At 35.9% G+C, this 21,839-nt stretch overlaps 1 protein-coding gene across 1 annotated transcript in view; it reads left to right on the forward strand.

Annotated features, from left to right (window-relative positions):
- EIF3E (eukaryotic translation initiation factor 3 subunit E) overlaps positions 1 to 21,839 on the forward strand; it is a 51,973-nt gene that overhangs the window by 28,674 nt on the left and 1,460 nt on the right. The window contains exons 8-11 of the mRNA XM_059901272.1: positions 4,670 to 4,796; positions 5,626 to 5,727; positions 7,036 to 7,145; positions 21,488 to 21,590. Coding sequence (XP_059757255.1) covers positions 4,670 to 4,796; positions 5,626 to 5,727; positions 7,036 to 7,145; positions 21,488 to 21,590 — 442 coding nt within the window. The remainder of the gene's footprint in view (positions 1 to 4,669; positions 4,797 to 5,625; positions 5,728 to 7,035; positions 7,146 to 21,487; positions 21,591 to 21,839) is intronic.

Here is a 21,839-nt window from a genome sequence, read left to right on the forward strand (position 1 = left end):
CTTTTACATTTTAAATGGTTGGGAAAAAAATGAAAAGAATAATATTTTGCAATGTGAAAATTATATGACATTACAGTTTTAGTGTCCATAAATTTTTATTGGAACACACGTTTATATATATATATATCTACACACACGCACACACACACATCTTTGGCTGCTTTTGGATTGTAATGGCAGAGTTGAATTGTGACAGAGATCATATATTATTGCACTCTCCCTGCCTCACTCTGCTACTCAGTGCTCTTTGAATCCCAGTGATGCTGCCGTTGTACCTGGACAAAGTTTCAAGTGCCATGTGTATAACTATACTGCAACATTTTACTTCTTTTAGAAAAGTAGACTCAAATGTGCTTAAATTTTTTTTTTTTATAAATGTATTAATTTATTTATTTTTGGCTGCCTTGGGTCTTTGTTGCTGTGTGCAGGCTTTCTCTAGTTGCGGCAAGCGGGGGCTACCCTTGCAGTGCACGGGCTTCTCATTGCGGTGACTTCTCTTGTTGCATGGTACGGGCTCTAAGTGCGCGGGGTTCAGTAGTTGTAGCTCACAGGCTCTAGAGCGCAGGCTCAGTAGTTGTGGTGCACGGGCTTAGTTGCTCCACGGCATGTGGGATCTTCCCCGACCAGAGCTCGAACCTGTGTCCCCTGCATTGGCAGGCGGATTCTTAACCACTGCACCACCAGGGAAGTGCCAAATGTGCTTAAATTGTAAGGCGCAGTGCAGTGGGAATTATTTTGTTTCAAATTAGAAAGCAAAGCATTGAACTGACAATGTAGATATGCTAAGAGGATACAGTATACATCTACATAACCAGACTGTAAGCACTCATTACAATATTCCCAACTGATTACAAAGCAACCGTCAGAAAAATTAGGAAATTTAAAACAGAATATCTCATCACAGCAGAATTTCCTCACAAAAATTAATGGAAATGAGGCTTCAACCAAAGTAAGTTTCTGAGCGGCTCTTTTGTTAACCAGGTAAGGAAAGCCATTTACCAGTGGTGATTTTGTTAAATTCTGTTCAGTTGCAGTGGCCAAAGAGATATGTCCAGAAAAAATGAACTTGTTTAAAACTTTTCGCCTATTGGTGAGAACAGCTCCTCAGAATTGAAGATATTGGGAGCAACATCAGTAGTCAATTAAAAAAATAAAGTATATGATTTTTAGTGGTTTTCCTGGGCTCTTGATGAGTTGAGAGATGTTTACCAATATGGCTAGTTGTTGGCTTGAGGAGTCAGTGATGGATTTGAAGTGACTGAAGAACATGCCTCTATGAATAGTCTGTGGAACAACTACAGGTGAAAATGTTTGCAAAGTTGAGGAAACACTAATTTAGTACAGCCTGAAGTGGAATCTGCTAAGATATGTTAAAACTTTTGGTGGCAAATATGTGTGGAGGAGAAAAATGCTTATTAGTTGGACAGATTTACAAAGCTTGTGAAAATGTGAGGTGTTCACAGCCTATAGTTATCCACTGCCTTATTCATTTCCAGGTACTTTGTGGAAAATTCTTGAATCCGTGGTGTATTACTGAACCATTAGTGTCAACAGTGAACTTCATTTGCTATCGTAGACTTAACTGTTCTCAGTCCATGAATTTTTGTCAGATCAATAGAGTATCTTGATTTTTCCTGCTACCACAGTGATAGGATGGCTTTGCAGTGGCAGAGTTTTATTGTGACTTTTTTGAGGTTGGGGCAAGATTGAAATTTTCCTGAACAAAAAATTGCCCTCAACCACTATTATCAAGCCATGAATGGCTCTGGAAGTTAAGCTATAGACTTGATAATGTTTCTTAATTCAACCTAAAATTACAAATCAGAACAGTACTTATATGCAAAACTTATACTCTAGTAGTCACTTTGATAATGCCTAACATAGCCTGGATCTTATGTCCAGCTGCTTTATACATTTTCCATTCTTTCAAAAGTTAAAAGAAGAAATGAGACCCTCATTCCCACACAAATTTGTAGTGGACACGTTTTTTGGGCTCAAGTTACAATTCCAGAAACTTTTAGACCTCATTGTAAGTATTGGGTTGGCCAAGAAGTTCATTCGAGTTTTTCTGTAAGATCTTACAGAAAAACTGAACCTTTTTGCCAACCCAATACAAAGGAAATTTCTGTATTTGAAAATTCATTTAACTGTGCAATTGAAACAGAAGCAATTTATCTGCAGTGTAATGATATGCTAAAAGGCAGTATCAAAAGAACGTAACAATTCTGTAAAAGCCTTCCATAAAAGCCTTCCAAGTGATAAATATGCTCAATTAAAATCTTATCAATTGATATCAGAGGTCAAATATGTAAAATCTCATTACAGATCAGCATTAACAGATAAACATTTGCAATAAATTTTAGTGATAGGGATCTCTAACTTTGAACACAATTAAGCAAAGTTACCCTATTAAAGGAATTTTATTCTTCTCATTAGTAGACCTGAATTATGAAAAATTATAGTCAACTATTATAGTTTGCATTTTGTCAGTAAAATATTTTGGAAATTTGTTTTCTTGTTATTTAGGTTATTTAGGTACCTGATTAATATTCTCAATCTTGCCTCTTGACCTGCAAACCTAAAATATTCATTATCTGGCCCTTTACAAAATTTTTGCTAACCCCTGTCATATACTCACGTAAGAGAGATGATTTTCTAAGGAAGTCATTCTCCAATAAAAACAGTGAAGTTACACATGGTGCAATGATACAGAGAAAGGATAAGTAAAAATAAATGTTTAACATCATATAAAATAAACTTACAGTTTTTTATTTTGTATGGATAAATCTATGAATGAGTTTCATAAATGCCTACTAAAATTACCTACTTCAAAACTGATTAAGAACACCAATCATGCTCTGCTGTACATGATGTCTCTGATAAGAGTATTGAGGCAATCACTTGTACTGAGTGAACATTGCATTTAAAATTTTCTGCCTAAAACTCAGGCTTAATTTTTCAGATAATGAAACTTTTAGCTGATTTGTGTAGTTATCTTTTCTTAGAAATTGTTTTATTCTTAAGTGAGTGTTGATTATTTTTATACCTTTTTTAGAGGAAATCTAGGGAGGGCTAAGTGGGACTAGATTTTATTTAAGTGTTAGGTTGCTATCAGATTCTAGGGTCCTCTAAAGAGTTCAAACAGCATTTTATGGGGAATCTGCAACATGACAAAGTATAAAGATTTATTAACATTACAGTCTGGGAGAACTTGGAAGATAAGGTATCTGAGCTGGACCTTGAAGGATGGCTAGAATTTAGGCCTTCAGAGGGATGTGTTTGGGAGAGCAGTCCATATGGAGTGAGTTTTAAGAAGTGAGGGAAGCAAGAAGCAGTCAGTGGTGGTGTGGTGGGAGATGGATCTGGATGGGTACTTTGGGACTTGAAGATTTAACTAAGAGAAATGGACTTTATTGACAAATGTTTCCAAGCTTGGCATAGTACCTGGTGCTCAGAGGTTCTTACTGGATAAAAATTGGGGAGCTATATCAGGAAATTGAGCAGGAGAAATACAGGATAAACACTGAATGACAGAGGGTAGCCAGCTGGGGATCATCAAAATAGTTTCCAGTCTTTCATCCCCTGAAATTATTTTTTTAATTCTTTAATTTGTGTTGAGTGCCTGATTCTCTAATTGAGTAGTGTTTTTTTGCACATAGGTTTTCACACATTTGTTCTTCTAGGGAAATGAAATCTTTCGAAACAGACTGACAGTATGTATAAGGGCCTTGCAAAATCCTCTTACTCAACAATGGTAATAGGATTATTTACCTCTTAAGTGAGTCTGTCATCTCACTCCAAATTGGGAAATACCAGCTGGCATTCTCATCATTTAGACTTTTTCTTGGAGGAGATGGCCCATACAGCAGGGGTCCCCAACTCCCAGGCTGCAGACTGGTACCCGTCCTCAGCCTGTTAGGAACTGGGCTGCACAGCAGGAGGTGAGCGGCAGGCTAGCAAGCAAAGCTTCATCTGCCGCTCCCCATCACTCCCGATCGCTCGCGGGCTCGCATTACCGCCTGAACCCTCCCCACGATCGAGCACGTTACTACCTGAACCACACCAACTCCCCCCCGCCCCCCTCCCATGGAAAAATTGTCTTCCACAAAACTGGTCCCTGGTGCCAAAAAGGTTGTGAACCGCTGCTTTATAGTATTCATTCTTAAGTTTTTGCAATCCTAGTCTTCTGAAACAGTGCAATCTAATGGGCTGCTCAAGTGTTTTATTTTTATTTTTTTATAACTTTATTTTTTTAATATTCGGCTGTGTTGAGTCTTCTTTGTTGCGCACGGGCTTTCTCTAGTTGCGGCGAGTGGGGGCTACTCTTTGTTGCAGTGCGCGGGCTTCTCGTTGTGGTAGCTTCTCTTGTGGAGCACGGGTTCTGGGCACGCAGGCTCCAGTAGTTGTGGCACATGGGCTCACTAGTTGTGGCTCGCAAGCTCTAGAGCGCAGGCTCAGTAGTTGTGACACACGGGCTTAGTTGCTCCACGGTATGTGGGATCTTCCCTAACCAGGGCTCGAACCTGTGTCCCCTGCATTGGCAAGCGGATTCTTAACCAGTGCACCACCAGGGAAGCCCCAAGTGTTTTTTTTTAATCACAGGTGATTATAGATCTAAAAAAACTGGGTAAGTTATTAATATTAAGTAATTTTTATATTTTTACCTTAGGTATCTTAATGCAATTCAGACAATGTGTCCACATATTCTCCGCTATTTGACCACAGCAGTCATAACAAACAAAGATGTCCGAAAACGCCGGCAAGTGCTAAAAGATCTGGTCAAAGTTATTCAACAGGTAAAAACTAAAATCTTTATTGATTTTTAAAATGTGCCTAAACTTTAAGTCTAACCTCTTTTTCTGAAAAAGTAGAACTCTTAGTTCTTAAGGTAAAAATGTTTAAAAATAGGAGGGAAGTATACATGAAGAGAAAAGAGCCCAAGAACCCCAAATGGGCGTATACTACTTTAAGTTCATGATATGCTTATTGTAGATGTGGTATGAATGAATACTGCTCTCTGCTAGTTAGATACTTAATATGCATTGTGTATTAGTGTTGCTCTTATTGCAAAGGGTGAAGGAGATCTGGAGCTTGGAACTTTTTGTTGGAAGGTCACTACCTACATAGTTCCAGAGTAGTGATCTTTACATAGAATATAATTTTAATAGTCCCCAAGTTGTACAAAAGCTATAGCCCTACTGATTGATTTTTAGTGAATTTCTCAGCAATAACTATGGGTTAAAAAAGAACTTAAACATTTATTTGATCTAAGAATAATTTAAGTACAAAAAGACAGTTTTATTCTGCAGGATATGAATACCCTTTTACTTGGAGAAGTTCATCACTGTTTATTAAGTAAGGGAGACTTTTGGCAGTAGAGGAATTTGAAAGCTTTTGGAATGGTTCTAGGATGAGAATTTAGAGAACTTGGTCTGGAAGGCATTATAAGGTTAAGGTGTGGCCTGCAATCAGGATATGAGCAATTGCTTTGAGAAGATAATACTGGGTAATTTGTTAGAAATTAATGGTAAGGGAGGAGAAAATAGGAAGATTGGGCTATTCTGGGGACAGTCTACTAAACAATGTTGAATCAGATCCAACTTAACCTTTGACTTAATTTTACAGGAGTCTTACACATATAAAGACCCAATTACAGAGTTTGTTGAATGTTTATATGTTAACTTTGACTTTGATGGGGCTCAGAAAAAGCTAAGGGAATGTGAATCAGTAAGTACAAATTTTTACTTACAAATTAATAATATTCTTAAAATTTTGTATATTATAAAAGTTAACCTTGCAGGGTTTTATTAAAGTAATTATATCAGAAATGTTTATTAATCTTAATATGCAGATTATTTAGAAGTGTGCTGGGTTGAAGACATTTTCAATCTTATTGCCTGAGTCTATCCCTTTTGTTAGGACAGTTTGTTAAAACATCGGGACATTATAAATTCACACATAATTTCATGTCTTATCCTGAATGAGTAAATATGTGAAATATTTTATATGTATGGGCAAGATTATATGGAATTTTCCATCACAACTGTAATTCCAGTGTGTTACATAAGCAGGCCTATCTTCAGAATTTTTCTGATGATTGTATTTATCATTTGCTATAAATCAGTCAAGCTAAGAGTTTGAATTTTTTAACTACAATGTTTTCTGTTAGTTGGTAGAAACTAAAGTTCTGTGAGAGCAACTGAAAGAGTTAGATTTATGGTTTTTTTGAATAACTTAGTTCGCAAGTTTTGAGAAACTAAGAATTTACCTGTTAAAGGCATTTACCAAATCTACAAGTTACTAGCTGTCAGTTTCATTTTTGAACCCAGATATTAGCACAAAAATGAGAAGAGTTTGTTGAAGGACTTAAGATCTTATTTGTCTAAGGAAAAGGAAATTATGTAAGTATACCTTTAGAGGTGATTTTCAAACATTGGACAAAATTAGAATCCAGTTTAATAACTTGTGTACTTGCAGTCAAACGTGACATTATTAAATATTGGTGTATATTGTAATACTAAGTATCTAGGTCTTGCCAAGGCAGTGGGGCACTTAGTTGCTATTCTTGAAGTTAGAATATTCTCTTCTAAGTATGATACCATCTGTGGAATAGGTGCCACCCTTTGAATTTTTTTCTTTTGTAGATTTTCAAGTCTACTTACTATCACAAAAATATGCATATCTTTAGTCCATTCATAACTATTTTAAATAGCTGGAAATATGTTATCTACAGAGCATTTATGTAGGATAGAGACAGGACAAAGCTGCTTTGTCACAAGATTGCTCAAGTCATCAATGGAACAAGGAAACATTGCAGTTCTTAGTTCTTTTTCCTGTAGCATTCGTTTACTTCTTGGTTAAATTGTTAGAGACTTGAATATAGTGTTCTAGAAAGTGCTGTGGTGTACAGCTTGTGATAGATGAGAGAATTATAGTGAATGGAATAATGGAGTAAAGCACAAAGTATTTGTGACAAATTTTTCAAAATTGCTTGTCAGCACCGTTAATTTTTTCTTTTATATTTTATACGCATAGGTGCTAGTGAATGATTTCTTCTTGGTGGCTTGTCTTGAGGATTTCATTGAAAATGCCCGTCTCTTCATATTTGAGACTTTTTGTCGCATCCATCAATGTATCAGCATTAAGTAAGAACACTCTGATTTGATTTGTATTTTCTACTTCTAAATTCCTGTAAATTTTCATTTATTGTAAAGTTATACTTAATAGGATTCCAGTTAATTGGATTTTTATTTTATTTCTCTTTGCTTTAGAAGAAAAAGGAAACATTGTCCTAGTAATTTATTAAAAATCCTAGCTTTTGTTTGAATTCCGGGGTGCTACAGTCCTTCTTTATCTTCTTTAGTTTCCATGTGTGTGGGAAAGCATGATTTTTGAAAATGATAACTTCAAGGCAGTATTATGATTGTCAGTTACCTTTTTAAAGAGTTACCTTTTAAAATAATACTATTATACCATTACGTAGGGAGAAAAGAGCAGTGACCAGTTTTAGAATGGTTTTTAACAGGGGTTCAAATAAGGAGTTAGTCCTTAGTAAATTGGAAATGCTGTTGAAAAGACCACATTTGGTAATCATTTCAGTTAATTGAATTTGTTTTATTTAATTATGTATTTGAATTCTCATATAGTAAACTCTTGTGACATCCTAAAATGTTGAAACACGGAAAAATTATGGTGGATTTCAGTTGGAATTTTCTCTTGTGTGAGGAAATTATTAGGAAAAAATTGTGAAACTTACATAACCTATTAGAAACTAATTTTACATATTAGAATTTGAAAAATAACAGTGCTCTTTGGCCACAGATGAAGTCGAACGGTAAATGCTCCTTAATGTTTAAAAACTTACTACTTTTATGTTTGCCTCTTAGGAATTGTATGTAGACCAAAGTTTTTCTTTAGTGCCGTTTGTTTTTGCTAAGGCATCCATAGTTGCTTGCCTAATTTTAGTGGATTGTCACTGAAGTGGTTACTGAGAGTTAGAATTACAGTGTGAGCGTGAGGCTTTTTCTATGGGAGTTGAAGCCTTGACCTGTTTTAGTAGTACTTTAGCTAGCAGACATATAATTTTAAAAATCTGATTCTCTTAAAGAATACATGGAAATTCCTAAAATGTCATTCGTTGTGAAATGCAATATTATGTATATGAGTTTACATATTTATGTATACATACATGCAGATAAAATAAGAGCCCCTTCACCTTGTTTAGCTTGTACCTCTATTCAGCTTTCCTCCTGACTCTATGGAACCATACGACTCTGACTCTGTAAACCCAATTTTACAAAACACTGATTCAGTACAACTCCTTTGTTTTGTAACTCCCTGTTTATAGCTGAGAAACTGAAGACTCAGAGACATTAAGCAGCTTAGGGCTTATTTAATGAAAGAGCCTGAGCTAATAGCTCTCTGACATTCATTGTCTTCACCCTCATTATAAATTCTTTCTTTTTCATTGTGAGCAATTGATATTTTTAGAAACAGCAGATTTAGACTAATTTGTCATTAGTGTATCACTTGAACCAGAGGATAAAGATGGAAACCATAAGACAGTGTTTAATTTTTTTGTGCAAAATCTGTAGAATTTTGATTTTTATTTTACAAAGAGATTCCCTGAAGCAACTGCGAACTTTCTGCGTCACATTTTCTGTGTATGCTATGCTATGCTGTGTAATAAATAGGGCTACTATGCTGTTCCATTTAGGGTGATAATTCCAAAGCACATCAGGATTGAGAACCATTGCATCAGGTCACCAGTTTTTTTTAGGCACATAATTAGAGCATGCTAGGGTAATGAAGTGGAAAACCAGTAATTTAATATTTTTAGTATATAATGAATTAAGAAGGTAGAGGCAGAGCATAAAGTATAGCTTCACGTGAACAAAGAAATAATTCTTTTTAGAATAACAGTGAGATCTCAGGTTGTAAGGTTTAGGGGGTGATAGTGGAGAGTATGTGGCCAATAGGCTCAGTCCAGGGAGCTACTCTTCTTCACGTTTTTAGAGCTGCTTTAGTGGGTTAGGAATATGGCTGAAAATTATGTTAAGCATCTAAGTTGGGCTTTTATAAGTACAACAAATGTCTTAATTCAGACCCCGAGGACTTGGAATCCATGATAATGACCAAAATAGCTAATGTTTACCTTCAAACAATCCATAGAAAAAATTATTGTTCTCTAGTCCAGAGGTTTTTAAACCTAGCTGTACATCAGAATCATCTGGAGAACTTAAAACACCACCAACAACTTAAACTTAAGAAGAATAGATTTTCTGGCTTTACCCCAGACCTTCTGAATCAGAATCTCTGGATTCAAGGCTTGAGAATCTGGTTTAAAACTTCCCAGGTCCATCCCCTAAAAAACTGAAACATTCTCAGGGTGGGGAGGGGGAGATCTCAGCATCTGTATTTTTCAAAGCTCCTCTAAGTAACTCTGATGCAAAACTTCTTTTTTTAAATTACGCTTCTTATTTTGAGATGATAATAGATTGACCTTCAGTTGTAAGAAATAATGAAGAGATCCCCTATGCCCTTTACACAGTTTCCTTCAATGGTAACATTTTGTAAGCCATAGTAAAATATCACAGCCATCATTATTGTTGTTGATATATTCAGATACAGAACATTTCTGTCACCACAAGGATTCCTCAAATTGCTCTTTTATAGCCATACCCACTTCCCTCCCACTTCTCTTTAACCCCTGGCAACCACTCATCTGTTCTTCATTTCTGTAATTTTGTCATTTCAAGAATGTGCAAAATTTTTAAAAAGATAGTGTTCAGCTTTCTTTTTTTAAATACGATTTGCTTTTATTTATTTTTATTTTTATTTATTTTTGGCTGTGTTGGGTCTTCGTTGCTGCGCGGGGGCTTTCTCTAGTTGTGGCAAGCGAGGGCTACTCTTTGTTGCGGTGCGCAGGCTTCTCATTGTGGTGGCTTCTCTTGTTGCAGAGCACGGGCTCTAGGCGCACGGGCTTCAGTAGTTGTGGCTCATGGGGCTCTAGAGCGCAGGCTCAGTAGTTGTGGCGCATGGGCTTTGTTGCTCCACGGCATGTGGGATCTTCCCAGACCACGGCTCGAACCCGTGTCCCCTGCATTGGCAGGCAGATTCTTAACCACTGCGCCACCAGGGAAGCCCAGTGTTCAGCTTTCTAAAGAGGATAAATACATATGATATACATTAAGATGTAATTAGTTAAGAGCAGTGTAACTAGTACAGTTGTTGAAGAAGAAAATATTACAGATGTGAATGAGTGCCTCTTGGAGCATAGCCTTAGAGCTTAAAATCCAGAGGAAGAAACAGATATTAAATAAAGATAAGATTACAAGTTAAGGTAGGCATTTTGAAAAAAAAAATACAGAGTAATTAGAATGACTTGGACATTATTTGTATATTGAAAAATCAGAGAAGTAATTTGGATTGAAGTTTCAGTGGACTCTGATAATTCTCTAAATGGGATATATTTAAGTAGACTCTTCTACCATATATTAATTATGACAAATTACTCCATTCACTAGTTTATGCTGGCCTATCTCTGCTGCTAATTAATTTAAAGTTATTTGATATTCGATCTTTTTTAGCATTGGGTGGGGAAGATTTGTCTCTGTCTTCCTTTCTGTCCCCCAGCAGACGCATATCACATGCTATTCAGTATTATAAAACGCATGGTTGTTTATTAAATAACTCTTTCCATTTGTGATTTGGAACATTCTCTGTTAATAGGATTCTTCACTAAGTGGCTGTAAGCACATGTGATAGTCTTATCTTTGTAAAAATGCATATTAAGAATGTTTTTATCAGTTTATATACAACCCTATAGATTTGTAGGATAACTTTCGAATCTGTTTACCATAAAGTATGCAACATCTGTCAAAAAAGATTACTGTGGTGGGATTTAATTTAGTATAGCCGAATAGTTTATCAGATATGGTGTGTGTCTGAAATTTAAAAGCTGTTCTAGAATAACTCTTGGACCAGTTTTCAATTGTAGATAAAAGCAAAGTATGGAAGTAATATTTTGAATGTGTATGATAAACATTTTGGAGCATACATTAATATAATTTCCCTATGGGGGTTAGTTTTGGCTTTTGGCAAAAATATGTATTTGCCAACTGCTCTTGCATTTAAGTTATGAAGTCATTCTACTTTGCTGATTTTATTAAGTAACATTTTAGATCTTAATATTTTTCTTAAAGTTTTTATTACCATGTAGCAATTTGTATTCTTAATTATACTTCCTGATGTTAGAAATAAAAAGGTGCGTTTCCAGATGGAGATTAAATAGTTTTAACAACCATTATCACTGCACTTCTGTGTTAACTATAAAGTAATATACTGTCTTTTTATCAGAAGTTTCTTTTTTTTTTAATTTATTTTATTTTTTTTAATTTTGGGCTGCGTTGGGTCTTCATTGCTGAACACGGGCTTTTTTCTGGTTGCAGTGAACAGGGGCTACACTTCGTTGTGGTGCGCAGGCTTCTCATTGTGGTGGCTTCTCTTGTTGGGAGCATGGGCTCTAGGCTCGCGGGCTTCAGTAGTTGTGGTGCACGGGCTTAGTTGCTCCGCGACATGTGGGATCTTCCCGGACCAGGGCTCAAACCCGTGTCTCCTGCATTGGCAGGCGGATTCTTAACCACTGTACCACCAGGGAAACTCTATACTGTCATTTTTGACTAATGCGATGTTGCAAAATTCAGTGAGAATTTACATTTGTCACACACAGAATTTAGCATTTTCTCAGTTTTCTCCTGGTTTCTTTCCCCTGTTTCCTCCTAATCTTACAGTTAAACACAATTTACACTTAACACTTATTCTTTAATTAGTTGTCATAGCATACAGTTATAAAAGTCTGGTGCTCTTTGGATATGCTAAATAACCACAGTCTTCAGGGAAAAGCAGGCCAGAGGTTTCCATAGCTTAATGCTAAAGTCAATACTATTTGAAATAAATTGTGCTTATCAAGTAAAATTTGGAAAGCCAGGTTATTTAAACAGGTAATTCATATGCCTGTGAAATGCTGGACCCCAAATCCTTATTTGTTAAGATACATTAGGGCAGGGGCTATGGGAGGGTTCAGAAAAGGGAGACTGTCTAAAAGATTAGTCATTGAAAACCTGATAGACAATCAGCCTAGAGTTAATGAAAGCCTAATTAGTTCTCTAGATTTAGATTTATATATTTTATGTGCTTAAGCGGGACCACTGGTCTTAATTACTTCCCAGAAAGATAAGTATCTGGTTTTGTGCTAAGAGTCTTGAATATGTTTTATTAATGAAATTGAATAGAGAATGAAATACTTATTTTTTCTATGCCTTGAAATAGCACTTAGGATTCTATTTTTTCCCCCCAAAGGAATGATTTATATTTTTATTTAGTCAAAGTTACTAAGCTTGTCCTTTATGGTACTGGATTTTGTATTTTATTTAAAAATTCTTTCTCATAATAGGTTTATATGCTATTTATATGTTTTCTTATAGGACCTTTATGGCTTTATTTCTTCTGTTTGAATCCATCAGTGATTTATTTGGGAATAGAGAGTAGCTCCCCCACCCCCCAACCCCCAATAGCTAGCCAACATGATTTATTGAAAAACTGTCCTTCCCCCCACTTATTTGAAATGCCACCCATATCACATTTTAAATTCTCATTTATATATGGGACTTTTTCTGAACTCTTTAATCTTTTATAAATTGTGTGTTGATTTCTGAACTTAGCACCAAATACGTGCTAAGTTAACTTAGTACCTTTTTTCAAATAAGGTAGATCTATGGTATGTTTTAGTATTCAGTATTTATTTTCCATGTAATTGATAATTGCCACTTTTCCCTCATTTGCTTCATTGTTCTTCTTAATGTCTTTTTCTTTAATTCTACTTCAGATTCTTTGCCAATTTATAAATCTCTTCTGAAAATTGATTATTTTATTAGTTTTATCTTCCTCAAAAAAATCTGGACTTGTTGCTCTTTCTGCCAGATGCATATTTATCTCTCTTTGTCATTTGTTCTGGGGATTTCCTTAGCTTGTCTACTATTGATAGCGCTCCAGTTTCTTGGACATTATGCCTTCCTTCTTGGTTTATTATCATATTTGGTAATTATCATATTCTTCAGTGGATTTATAAGGAAGGGTACTTAGGAGGTAAATTTTTTCACATCTAAAATTGTGTATTTGACTCTCATACTTCAGTAGTGGTATTGCTAGGCATGGTATTCTCACTTGAAAACTACTTCAGAATTTTGAAGACGTGATTCTCTTGCTTTCTAGCTTTTGTTGTAGAAGTCAGAAGCCATTTTTATTCCTCATCTTTTATACAGGTGTTTTGTTTTCCTGTCTAGAAATGTGGGGGGAAGAAGCTTTTTTTTTTTTGCTCTGAAATTTTACAATGATATGCCTTAGTTTAGGTCTGTTTTAATTCTTCATATAGGACCTTTTTAATTTGGAAGCTCATGCTCTCCAGTTCTGGGAAATTTTCTTGAATTATTTCTTTCTTCTTTATGTTCACTGTTTATTGTTTCTGGAACTTCTATTGTTCAGGTATTAGACCTGCTGGACCAGGCTTCCAATTTTCTTATCATTTCTCTATTTTCCATCACTTTGTCTTTGTGTTCCACACTCTGGGATATTTTCTCAACATCTTTCAAATCTTCTGTAGATTAGAAACAACAAATCTCTAATGTTATTCTTTAATTTCCAAGAGCCCTCTGTCACTTTTTTCTCTGAATATTTTTCCTTTATAGCATTCTGTTCTTATTTTATGAATGCAATACTACAGTGGTTTTTAATTTTGCTAAGGATATTAATGATAGTTTTTGTTGTTTTAGTTTTCTTTTTTTTAAATTGAGATATAATTAACATATAACAAAACATTACATTAGTTTCAGGTGTATAACATAATGATTTGATATTTTTATATATTGTGAAATGATCACCATAATAACTGTAGTTAGCATTCATCGCCACACATAGTTGCAAATTTTTTTTTCTTGTGATGAGATTTACTCTAAACTATAGTCACCATGCTGTACATTATATCCCATGACTTACTTATTTTGTAACTGGAAGTTTGTACCTTTTGACCCTTCACCCAGTCCCCGCCCCCTCCCCAATCTCTTCTCTGTATCTACGAGCATTTTTTGTTTTAGATTCCACGTATAAATGAGATCATATGGTATTTGTCTTTTTCTGTCTGACTTAATTCACTTGGCATAATGCCCTCAAGTTCTTTCCATGTTGTCACAAATGGCAAGGTTTCATTCTTTTAATGGTTGAATAATATTCCTCTCTGTGTGTGTGTGTGTGTGTGTGTGTGTGTGTGTATCACATTTTGTTCATCCATTCATCCATTGATGGTCACTTAGGTTGCTTTTGTGTCTTGGCTGTTGTAAGTAATACTGCAGTGAACATGGGTTTAGGTATATCTTTTCAAGTTAGTGTTTTCATTTCCTTCGGATAAATATTCATAAGTGGAATTGCTGGATCATATGATAGTTCTATTTTTAATTGTTTGAGGAACTAGCATACTGTCTTCCATAGTGGCTGTACCAATTTACTTTACCACCAGCAGTGCACAAGTGTTCCCCTTTCTCCACATTCTTGCTAACACTTATTTCTTATCTTTTTGGTAATAGCCATTCTGACAGGTGTGAGAGATCTCATTATAGTTTTGATTTGCATTTCTTTGATGATTAGTGATGCTGAGCACCTTTTCACGTACCTCTTGGCTATCTGTATGTCTTCCTTGGAAAAATATTCAGATCCTCTGCCCATTTTTAAATCAAATTACTTGTTGTTTTGATATTGAGTTATATGTGTTCCTTCTGTATTTTGGGTATTAACCCCTTAAATACATGGTTTGCAATATTTCTCCCATTTGGTAGGTTGCCTTTTCTTCTCATTGATGGTTTCCTTTACTGTGCAAGGGTTTTTTAGTTTGATGTTTATTTTTGCTTTTGTTGCCTTTGTTTTGGGGTTTGTTTTTGGTATCAGGTCCAAAAAATCATCACCAAGACTTATGTCAAGGAACTTACTACCTGTGTTTTTTTTGTTTTTTTTTTAAGGAGTTTTATGGTTTCAGGTCTTAATGTTCAAGTCTTTAATTCATTTTGAGTTAATTTTTGTATATGGTGTGAGATTGTGGTCCAGTTTCATTTGTTTGCATGTAGCTGTCCAGTTTTCCCAACACCATTTTGTTGAAGAGACTGTTCTTTTCCCATCGTATATTCTTGCCTCCTTTGTCATAAATAACTTAATGCTTGGGTTTGAGCTCTCTACTGTGTTCCATGGATCTCTGTGTTTGTTTTTATGCCAGTAGCATACTGTTTTGATTACTGTATCTTTGTGATATAGTTTGAAGTCAAGGTGTGTGACACCTCCAGCTTTGTTCTTCTTTCTCAAGATTGCTTGGGCTACTCGGGGTCTTATGTATTACTGACTTAACATATTCAATATCATGTTGTTGTGTCACTTGAGCAGGAGAGCTCTTCAACTAAAAGATGGGAATAAGGGATTTACACAAAATATTTAAAATGTCTTTTTAATTTATCTTATTGAAGTATAGTTGATTTATAGTGTTGTGTTAATTTCTGCTGTATAGCAAAGTGATTCAGTTATATGTATATATATTCTTTTTTATATTTCTTTCCATTATGGTTTACTACAGGATATTGGATATAGTTCCCTGTGCTATACAGTAGGACCTTGTTGTTTATCCATTCTATATATAATAGTTTGCATCTGCTAATCCCAAACTCCCAATCCATCCCTCCCCCAGCCCTCCTCTACCTCAGCAACCACAAGTCTGTTCCCTGTCCTTGAGTCTGTTTCTGTTTCGTAGATAAGTTCATTTGTGTCATATTTTAGATTCCACATATAAGTGGTATTGTGTGGTATTTGTCTTTCTCTGTCTGACTGACTTCACTTAGTATGATATCTCCAGGTCCATCCATGTTGCTACAGATGGCATATTTCATTCTTTTTTATGGCTGAGTAGTATTCCTTTGTGTATATATACCACATCTTCTTTATCCATTCATCTGTCATTGGACATTTGGGTTGTTTCCATGTTTTGGCTATTGTGAATAGTATTGCTGCTGTGAACATAGGGGTGCGTGTATCTTTTTGAATTATGGTTTTGTCCGTATATATACCCAGGAGTGGGATTGCTGGATCATATGGCAGCTCTTGTTCATTTTTTGAGGAACCTTCATACTGTTTTCTCTAGTGGCTGCACCAATTTACATTCCCACCAACAGTGTAGGAGGGTTCCCTTTTCTCCACACCCTCTCCAGCATTTGTTATTTGTAGACTTTTTAGTGATGGCCATTCTGACTGATGTGAGGTGGTACCTCCTTGCAGTTTTGATTTGCATTTCTCTAATAATTAGCAATGTTGAGCATCTTTTCATAGGCCTATTGGCCATCTCTGCATGTCTTCTTTGGAGAAATGTCTGTTTAGGTCTTCTGCCCATTTTTTCGACTAGGTTGTTTGTTGTTGTTGTTGTTATTGAGTTGTATGAGCTGTTTGTATATTTTGGAAATTAATCCCTTGTTGGTCGCATCATTTGCAAATATTTTCTCCTAGTCAGTAGGTTGTCTTTTTGTTTTGTTTATGGTTTCCTTTGCTGTGCAAAAGCTTATGTTTGATTAGGTTCCATTTGTTTTTTTGTTTGTTTGTTTGTTTTTTGCTTTTATTGCTATTGCCTTGGGAGACTGACCTAAGAAAACATTGGTATGATTTATGTCAGAGAATGTTTTGCCTATGTTCTCTTCTGGGAGTTTTATGGTATCATGTCTTAAATATAAGTCTTTAAGCCTCAAATATCTTCTTTAAGCTGCCTACTGACAGGGTTGAGATTTTTAGTGTAACCTAAGTAATCTGGAAGTTATTTTTGAGTTTGAAACCTAGATTGAATTAGGTATTTTTCTCAGAAATTCTGCCTTTTGATACGTTTTGTCTTTTAATTTATTGATAAACTGAATTATTTTAAAAACAAAATTAACATAGTGTAGGATAGCTTAAGGCAAGTTTTTGTTTTTTTAAGCTTTAATAGGATATTAAATTTTTATTTTTAAACCTTTACTAATTTTTTCATAAAATCAGTAGAATGTAAGAAAATTGTGGACTTTTGAGGATTTCTCTCTATTATTTAATTACTTTTACTGTGTATATTTTCCTTTTACTTGAAAGAAACTGGATTATTGCCATGTTCTCTTACTTATTCTCAGAGTGATTGGTAGCCTAGATAACCTGAGATACCATCAATAATTTACTAATACTTCTCGGACCTTATTTCAAGTTTTTCTTTGACTTGATTTAAAAATCAAGGATCAACAAGCACATTGCAAAACAGTAAATCCCCAAAGTGGGATTATGGGTCAGAGTATGCAGGCATTTGTGGGTCTTTATGCATGTTGCCAGATTGCTCTAGCCATGATGGAATATGAGACTTAGAATATGTATGTAAAGAAAGAAGAGGGATGGAAAGAAAATTCTAGGTAGAGTTATACAGCATAGAATTTTCTTTCTTTTATCTTAAAATTTGACCTTAAATATTTGTTTACTTAAACTGTCCTCAGACTTCCAGACTGGAACTGGTTAAACCCTTTTGCATTCACATAGCTCCTTCCACTTTTTCATCCTTCCACTTAGAATAGTTTATATATTTGGGGTATTAGGTGATTGTCCCCTACTTCCCAGTCTACAGCTTTAAACTTTATGAAAGTGGGGAGCAGACTGTATGTTGTCACAAACATCTAACATAGTTCATATTTTGTTGAATGAATGATTTGGTTGGTGTGTGGTATTCATGAGGAAGAATAAGAGAAGGCTGGAAAGTTAAATTGTAGCTAAATTGTAGAGAACCGTGAAAGAGAAACTTGGAAGTTTGAATTTTTTTGTTTTGGTAGAAGGGCTCTATTAAAGTTTTGAAAGGAATTTAGGAATAAACTGGTAGTTGGATTTTAGGACTAAGCTGACAACTATGTAAAGTAGATTAAGGAGAGACTCGAGGTAGATTAGTTAGAAAATTAGGAAATAGTAATGGAGCCCTAGGGTAGTGAGTAGGGTAGGAATCAGACAATAAATATTTATTTAATTGCCTCCTGTATACTGGGCATTGTGCTAATTGCTGGATATATAGCACTGAACAAAGAAGCTATGATGCATGCTCTTGGGGTACATGTACAGTCTATCATGAAAGCAGATACTCAATAAAACAACTACAGCTCTATGAATGCTCTGAAAAAAATAGGGGGCCATGAAAGCATCAAACATCTGTCATGATTGGCAGAGGTGTCTTGGAAGGCTGATGAGGGTGCTGTTTTAGCTGATACCCACGTAACACATAGCTTAGTGAAGAAAAAGGTGGATTAGCGTTTTAGGCAGAAGGCACAGCATGTGCAGAGGTCCTGAAGTGGTTAAAAACATGGTATGTTTAATGAACAGAGAGGTTTAGTCTGGTTGGTGAAGAGGAGAGTCTTTCAAGATGAGAGTAGTTTGGTAGGGAACTTAGATTAGAGGCAGTGGTTAAAGAGATAATTGATAGGACTTCTCAGTTTGATATAGGCAGCAAGAAGAGGAATCTGATCAATAACTTAGGCTTGAGACTGAATGTTTCATTATAATTTTAATTATGTAAACAGCCTCCATAAACAGGTTCTATGTTATAATTTTTAAAAATCTGTATAAAACCAACTATACACAATTAGTAGCTACTAGGAATGACATGTCTGTTTTGAAAAGCAGTATATAGAGATCTTGAAGATTGGAGTTTTAATATATTCAGTATAAATTGTTTTCATTTGTGCTTTTCAGAGTAAAATGGTCTTGGCCTCACTTTAAAGAGTTGTATTTTGGGGGAATGCAGGAGACATACAAAAGAGAAATTGTTACAGGAGTTGATAAAATAATATCTTTTGGAAAATATGTTCTTTACCTTTAGAGTAGCAGCTTCAGATAAAAGTATTAGGCAGTTGCTTACTTTAGCAGCACAGAAGAGAATGAAATTTTTTTAAATTTATTTATTTATTTTTGGCTGTGTTGGGTCTTCCTTGCTGTGTGCGTGCTTTCTCTAGTTGCGGAGAGCGGGGGCTACTCTTCGTTGCGGTGTGTGGGCTTCTCATTGCGTTGGCTTCTCTTGTTGTGGAGCACGGGCTCTAGGCACGCAGGCGTCCGTAGTTGGTGGCTCGCGGGCTCTAGAGCACAGGCTCAGTAGTTGTGGCGCACGGGCTTCGTTGCTCCACGGCATGTGGGAACTTCCCGGACCAGGGCTTGAACCCTTGTCCCCTGCATTGGCAGGCGGATTCTTAACCACTGCGCCACCAGGGAAGCCCAAGAGAATGAAATTTACACATCTCTAAAAGTCAAGTACCTGCAGGAAACACAAGGAGTTTATTGAGAAGCCACAGGAAACACCAGCTGCAGGAATTTTTCCTAGTCAAAAAAATGCCTGGTTCTTTCAGTAAAGTGACACACTTCCCTACTTCTAGTAGCTTAAATAAAATGAGGTTTGGTTAGAGAGCAGTAACAAAGAGAATAAGATGAAACCTGATCATGAAATTGAAGTAGTAGTCATGGACTAATTGTTCTTTATGTTTGCTGAGAATGTGTACTTACAGCAAAATTGACCATAAAACGACAGAGAACAGAATTTGACATGTAAATCCAGGGAGTTTTATGGTTGAGTTGGCTCATACTCATCATGATGTTTTTAACATCAAGCATATTTTAGGGATAAATTTTAAATGATTGTCTTCATAGCTTTAGTTTGTAATTTAGTGTGTAATGATTTTATTGATAGCCTAACTTAATTTTTACATTTTGAATGAAATTCTTCTCTTTGACAATAAACATATAAAATAGGGATAGCACAGATTATATTATTCCCATAAAGGTATTTTTATTAACTTGATTGGTTACTTTTAGGTTGGGAGCTCCGGAATTACATAATTATATGATTGGCAATGTCTTCAATATTTATGTTTTAAATTTGGGAATGCTATCAGATCAGGAATTTTAGTTTATAATATTCTAAGGAATTATTTTGTTACTGATGTTCTAGGGTTTTTTTTTCGTTAAACCAGTGATTGCATTAGAAGGCCTGGCAAGTGTGCAATATCTTCAGTGAAGACAAGTAAAAGGGGACGGTTAATGTTTGTGTCTAGCACCTGTGTATATTCATATATGTATACCGTCTTTCTAAATACTATACATGCATATGTAGATACTCTTTCATCAGGTGACTGACTGGCTTACCTACTACCAAGGCTTGTGTTTGTGTTAGTTCTGATAAATTAAGCTCTGCAGTGGCCTCTTTTTCAACCTGACCATAAATTAGAAAATGCAGATCGGTTGATGATCAAAGGCTTTAGATCAGGGTCTTGGTGTCTGTCATCTTTTTCCCTCCCCCTCTCCTTTCGTGTTTTCTATGTATGTGTGTCTGTCTCTTTTCTCTTAAATTCAGTGGCCATTTAGTTTATATAGTGTTCTAGTTCTAGGGAGTGTCCTTAGAATTTATAACAAACATACATAGCGGCCCTGAGTTTTAGTTATGTGTTACATTTTATTATTCTTAATACTGATGTTGCTTGTAATAGGATTTCTGTGATACAGAATATGGGGCCCTACCTTCAAGGGTCTTACAGTCTGGTTGGTGAAATGAGATAGATTGTGAACAGTACAAGATAATAGCACAAACATCAATAGTGCACTTTTTTTTTTTTTAATTTTATTTATTTTTGGCTGTGTTGGGTCTTCATTTCTGTGCGAGGGCTTTCTCTAGTTGTGGCAAGCGGGGGCCACTCTTCATCGCCATGCACGGGCCTCTCACTGTCGCGGCCTCTCTTGTTGCGGGGCACAGGCTCCAGATGCGCAGGCTCAGTAGTTGTGGCTCACGGGCCTAGTTGCTCCGTGGCATGTGGGATCTTCCCAGACCAGGGCTTGAACCCGTGTGCCCTGCATTGGCAGGCAGATTCTCAACCACTGCGCCACCAGGGAAGCCCAATAGTGCACTTTTAAGACTCATAATATCGGGCTTCCCTGGTGGCACAGTGGTTGAGAATCTGCCTGCCAATGCAGGGGACACGGGTTCGAGCCCTGGTCTGGGAAGATCCCCCATGCTGTGGAGCAACTGGGCCCGTTAGCCACAATTACTGAGCCTGCGCGTCTGGAGCCTGTGCTCTGCAACAAGAGAGGCCGCGATAATGAGAGGCCCGCGCGCACCACGATGAAGAGTGGCCCCTGCTTGCCACAACTAGAGAAAGCCCTCGCACAGAAACAAAGACCCAACACAGCCATAAATAAATAAAAAAAAAAAAAAAAAAAAAAGAGCCTCTTATTAAAAAAAAAAAAAAGACTCATAATATTTAAGAGAAGGTGACCCATAAGTGCCTAAAAGTTTCTATACAGAGGGTAGGTCAAAGACTATGTATATAAAACTAAGTTTTTAGACCCAGTTAATGTCATTTTTTTCTTTTTTCATTAGCATGTTGGCAGATAAACTGAACATGACTCCAGAAGAAGCTGAAAGATGGATTGTAAATTTGATTAGAAATGCAAGACTGGATGCCAAGATTGATTCTAAATTAGTGAGTATTATGTTATCTGTGCAAAATACTAGATATCAGTTGCTGATTATTTGATACTTTGGGGAGAAGTTTTTATTAGGACGTTTATTCTATTAAGAATTTTTGTTTTAATGTGTAATAGTTTTTTGAAGGCAACAGCAACCTCCTATTTTGTATTGTTGGATGAATATTGTCATCTCTGTGCATAAAAATATTTGCAACAGACATGTAGGTTGTGATGTCATCCTCATGACTTACCTGAGAAACTTG

This window comes from Balaenoptera ricei, chromosome 17 (assembly GCF_028023285.1).
Source record: "Balaenoptera ricei isolate mBalRic1 chromosome 17, mBalRic1.hap2, whole genome shotgun sequence".
Classification (NCBI taxonomy): domain Eukaryota; kingdom Metazoa; phylum Chordata; class Mammalia; order Artiodactyla; family Balaenopteridae; genus Balaenoptera; species Balaenoptera ricei.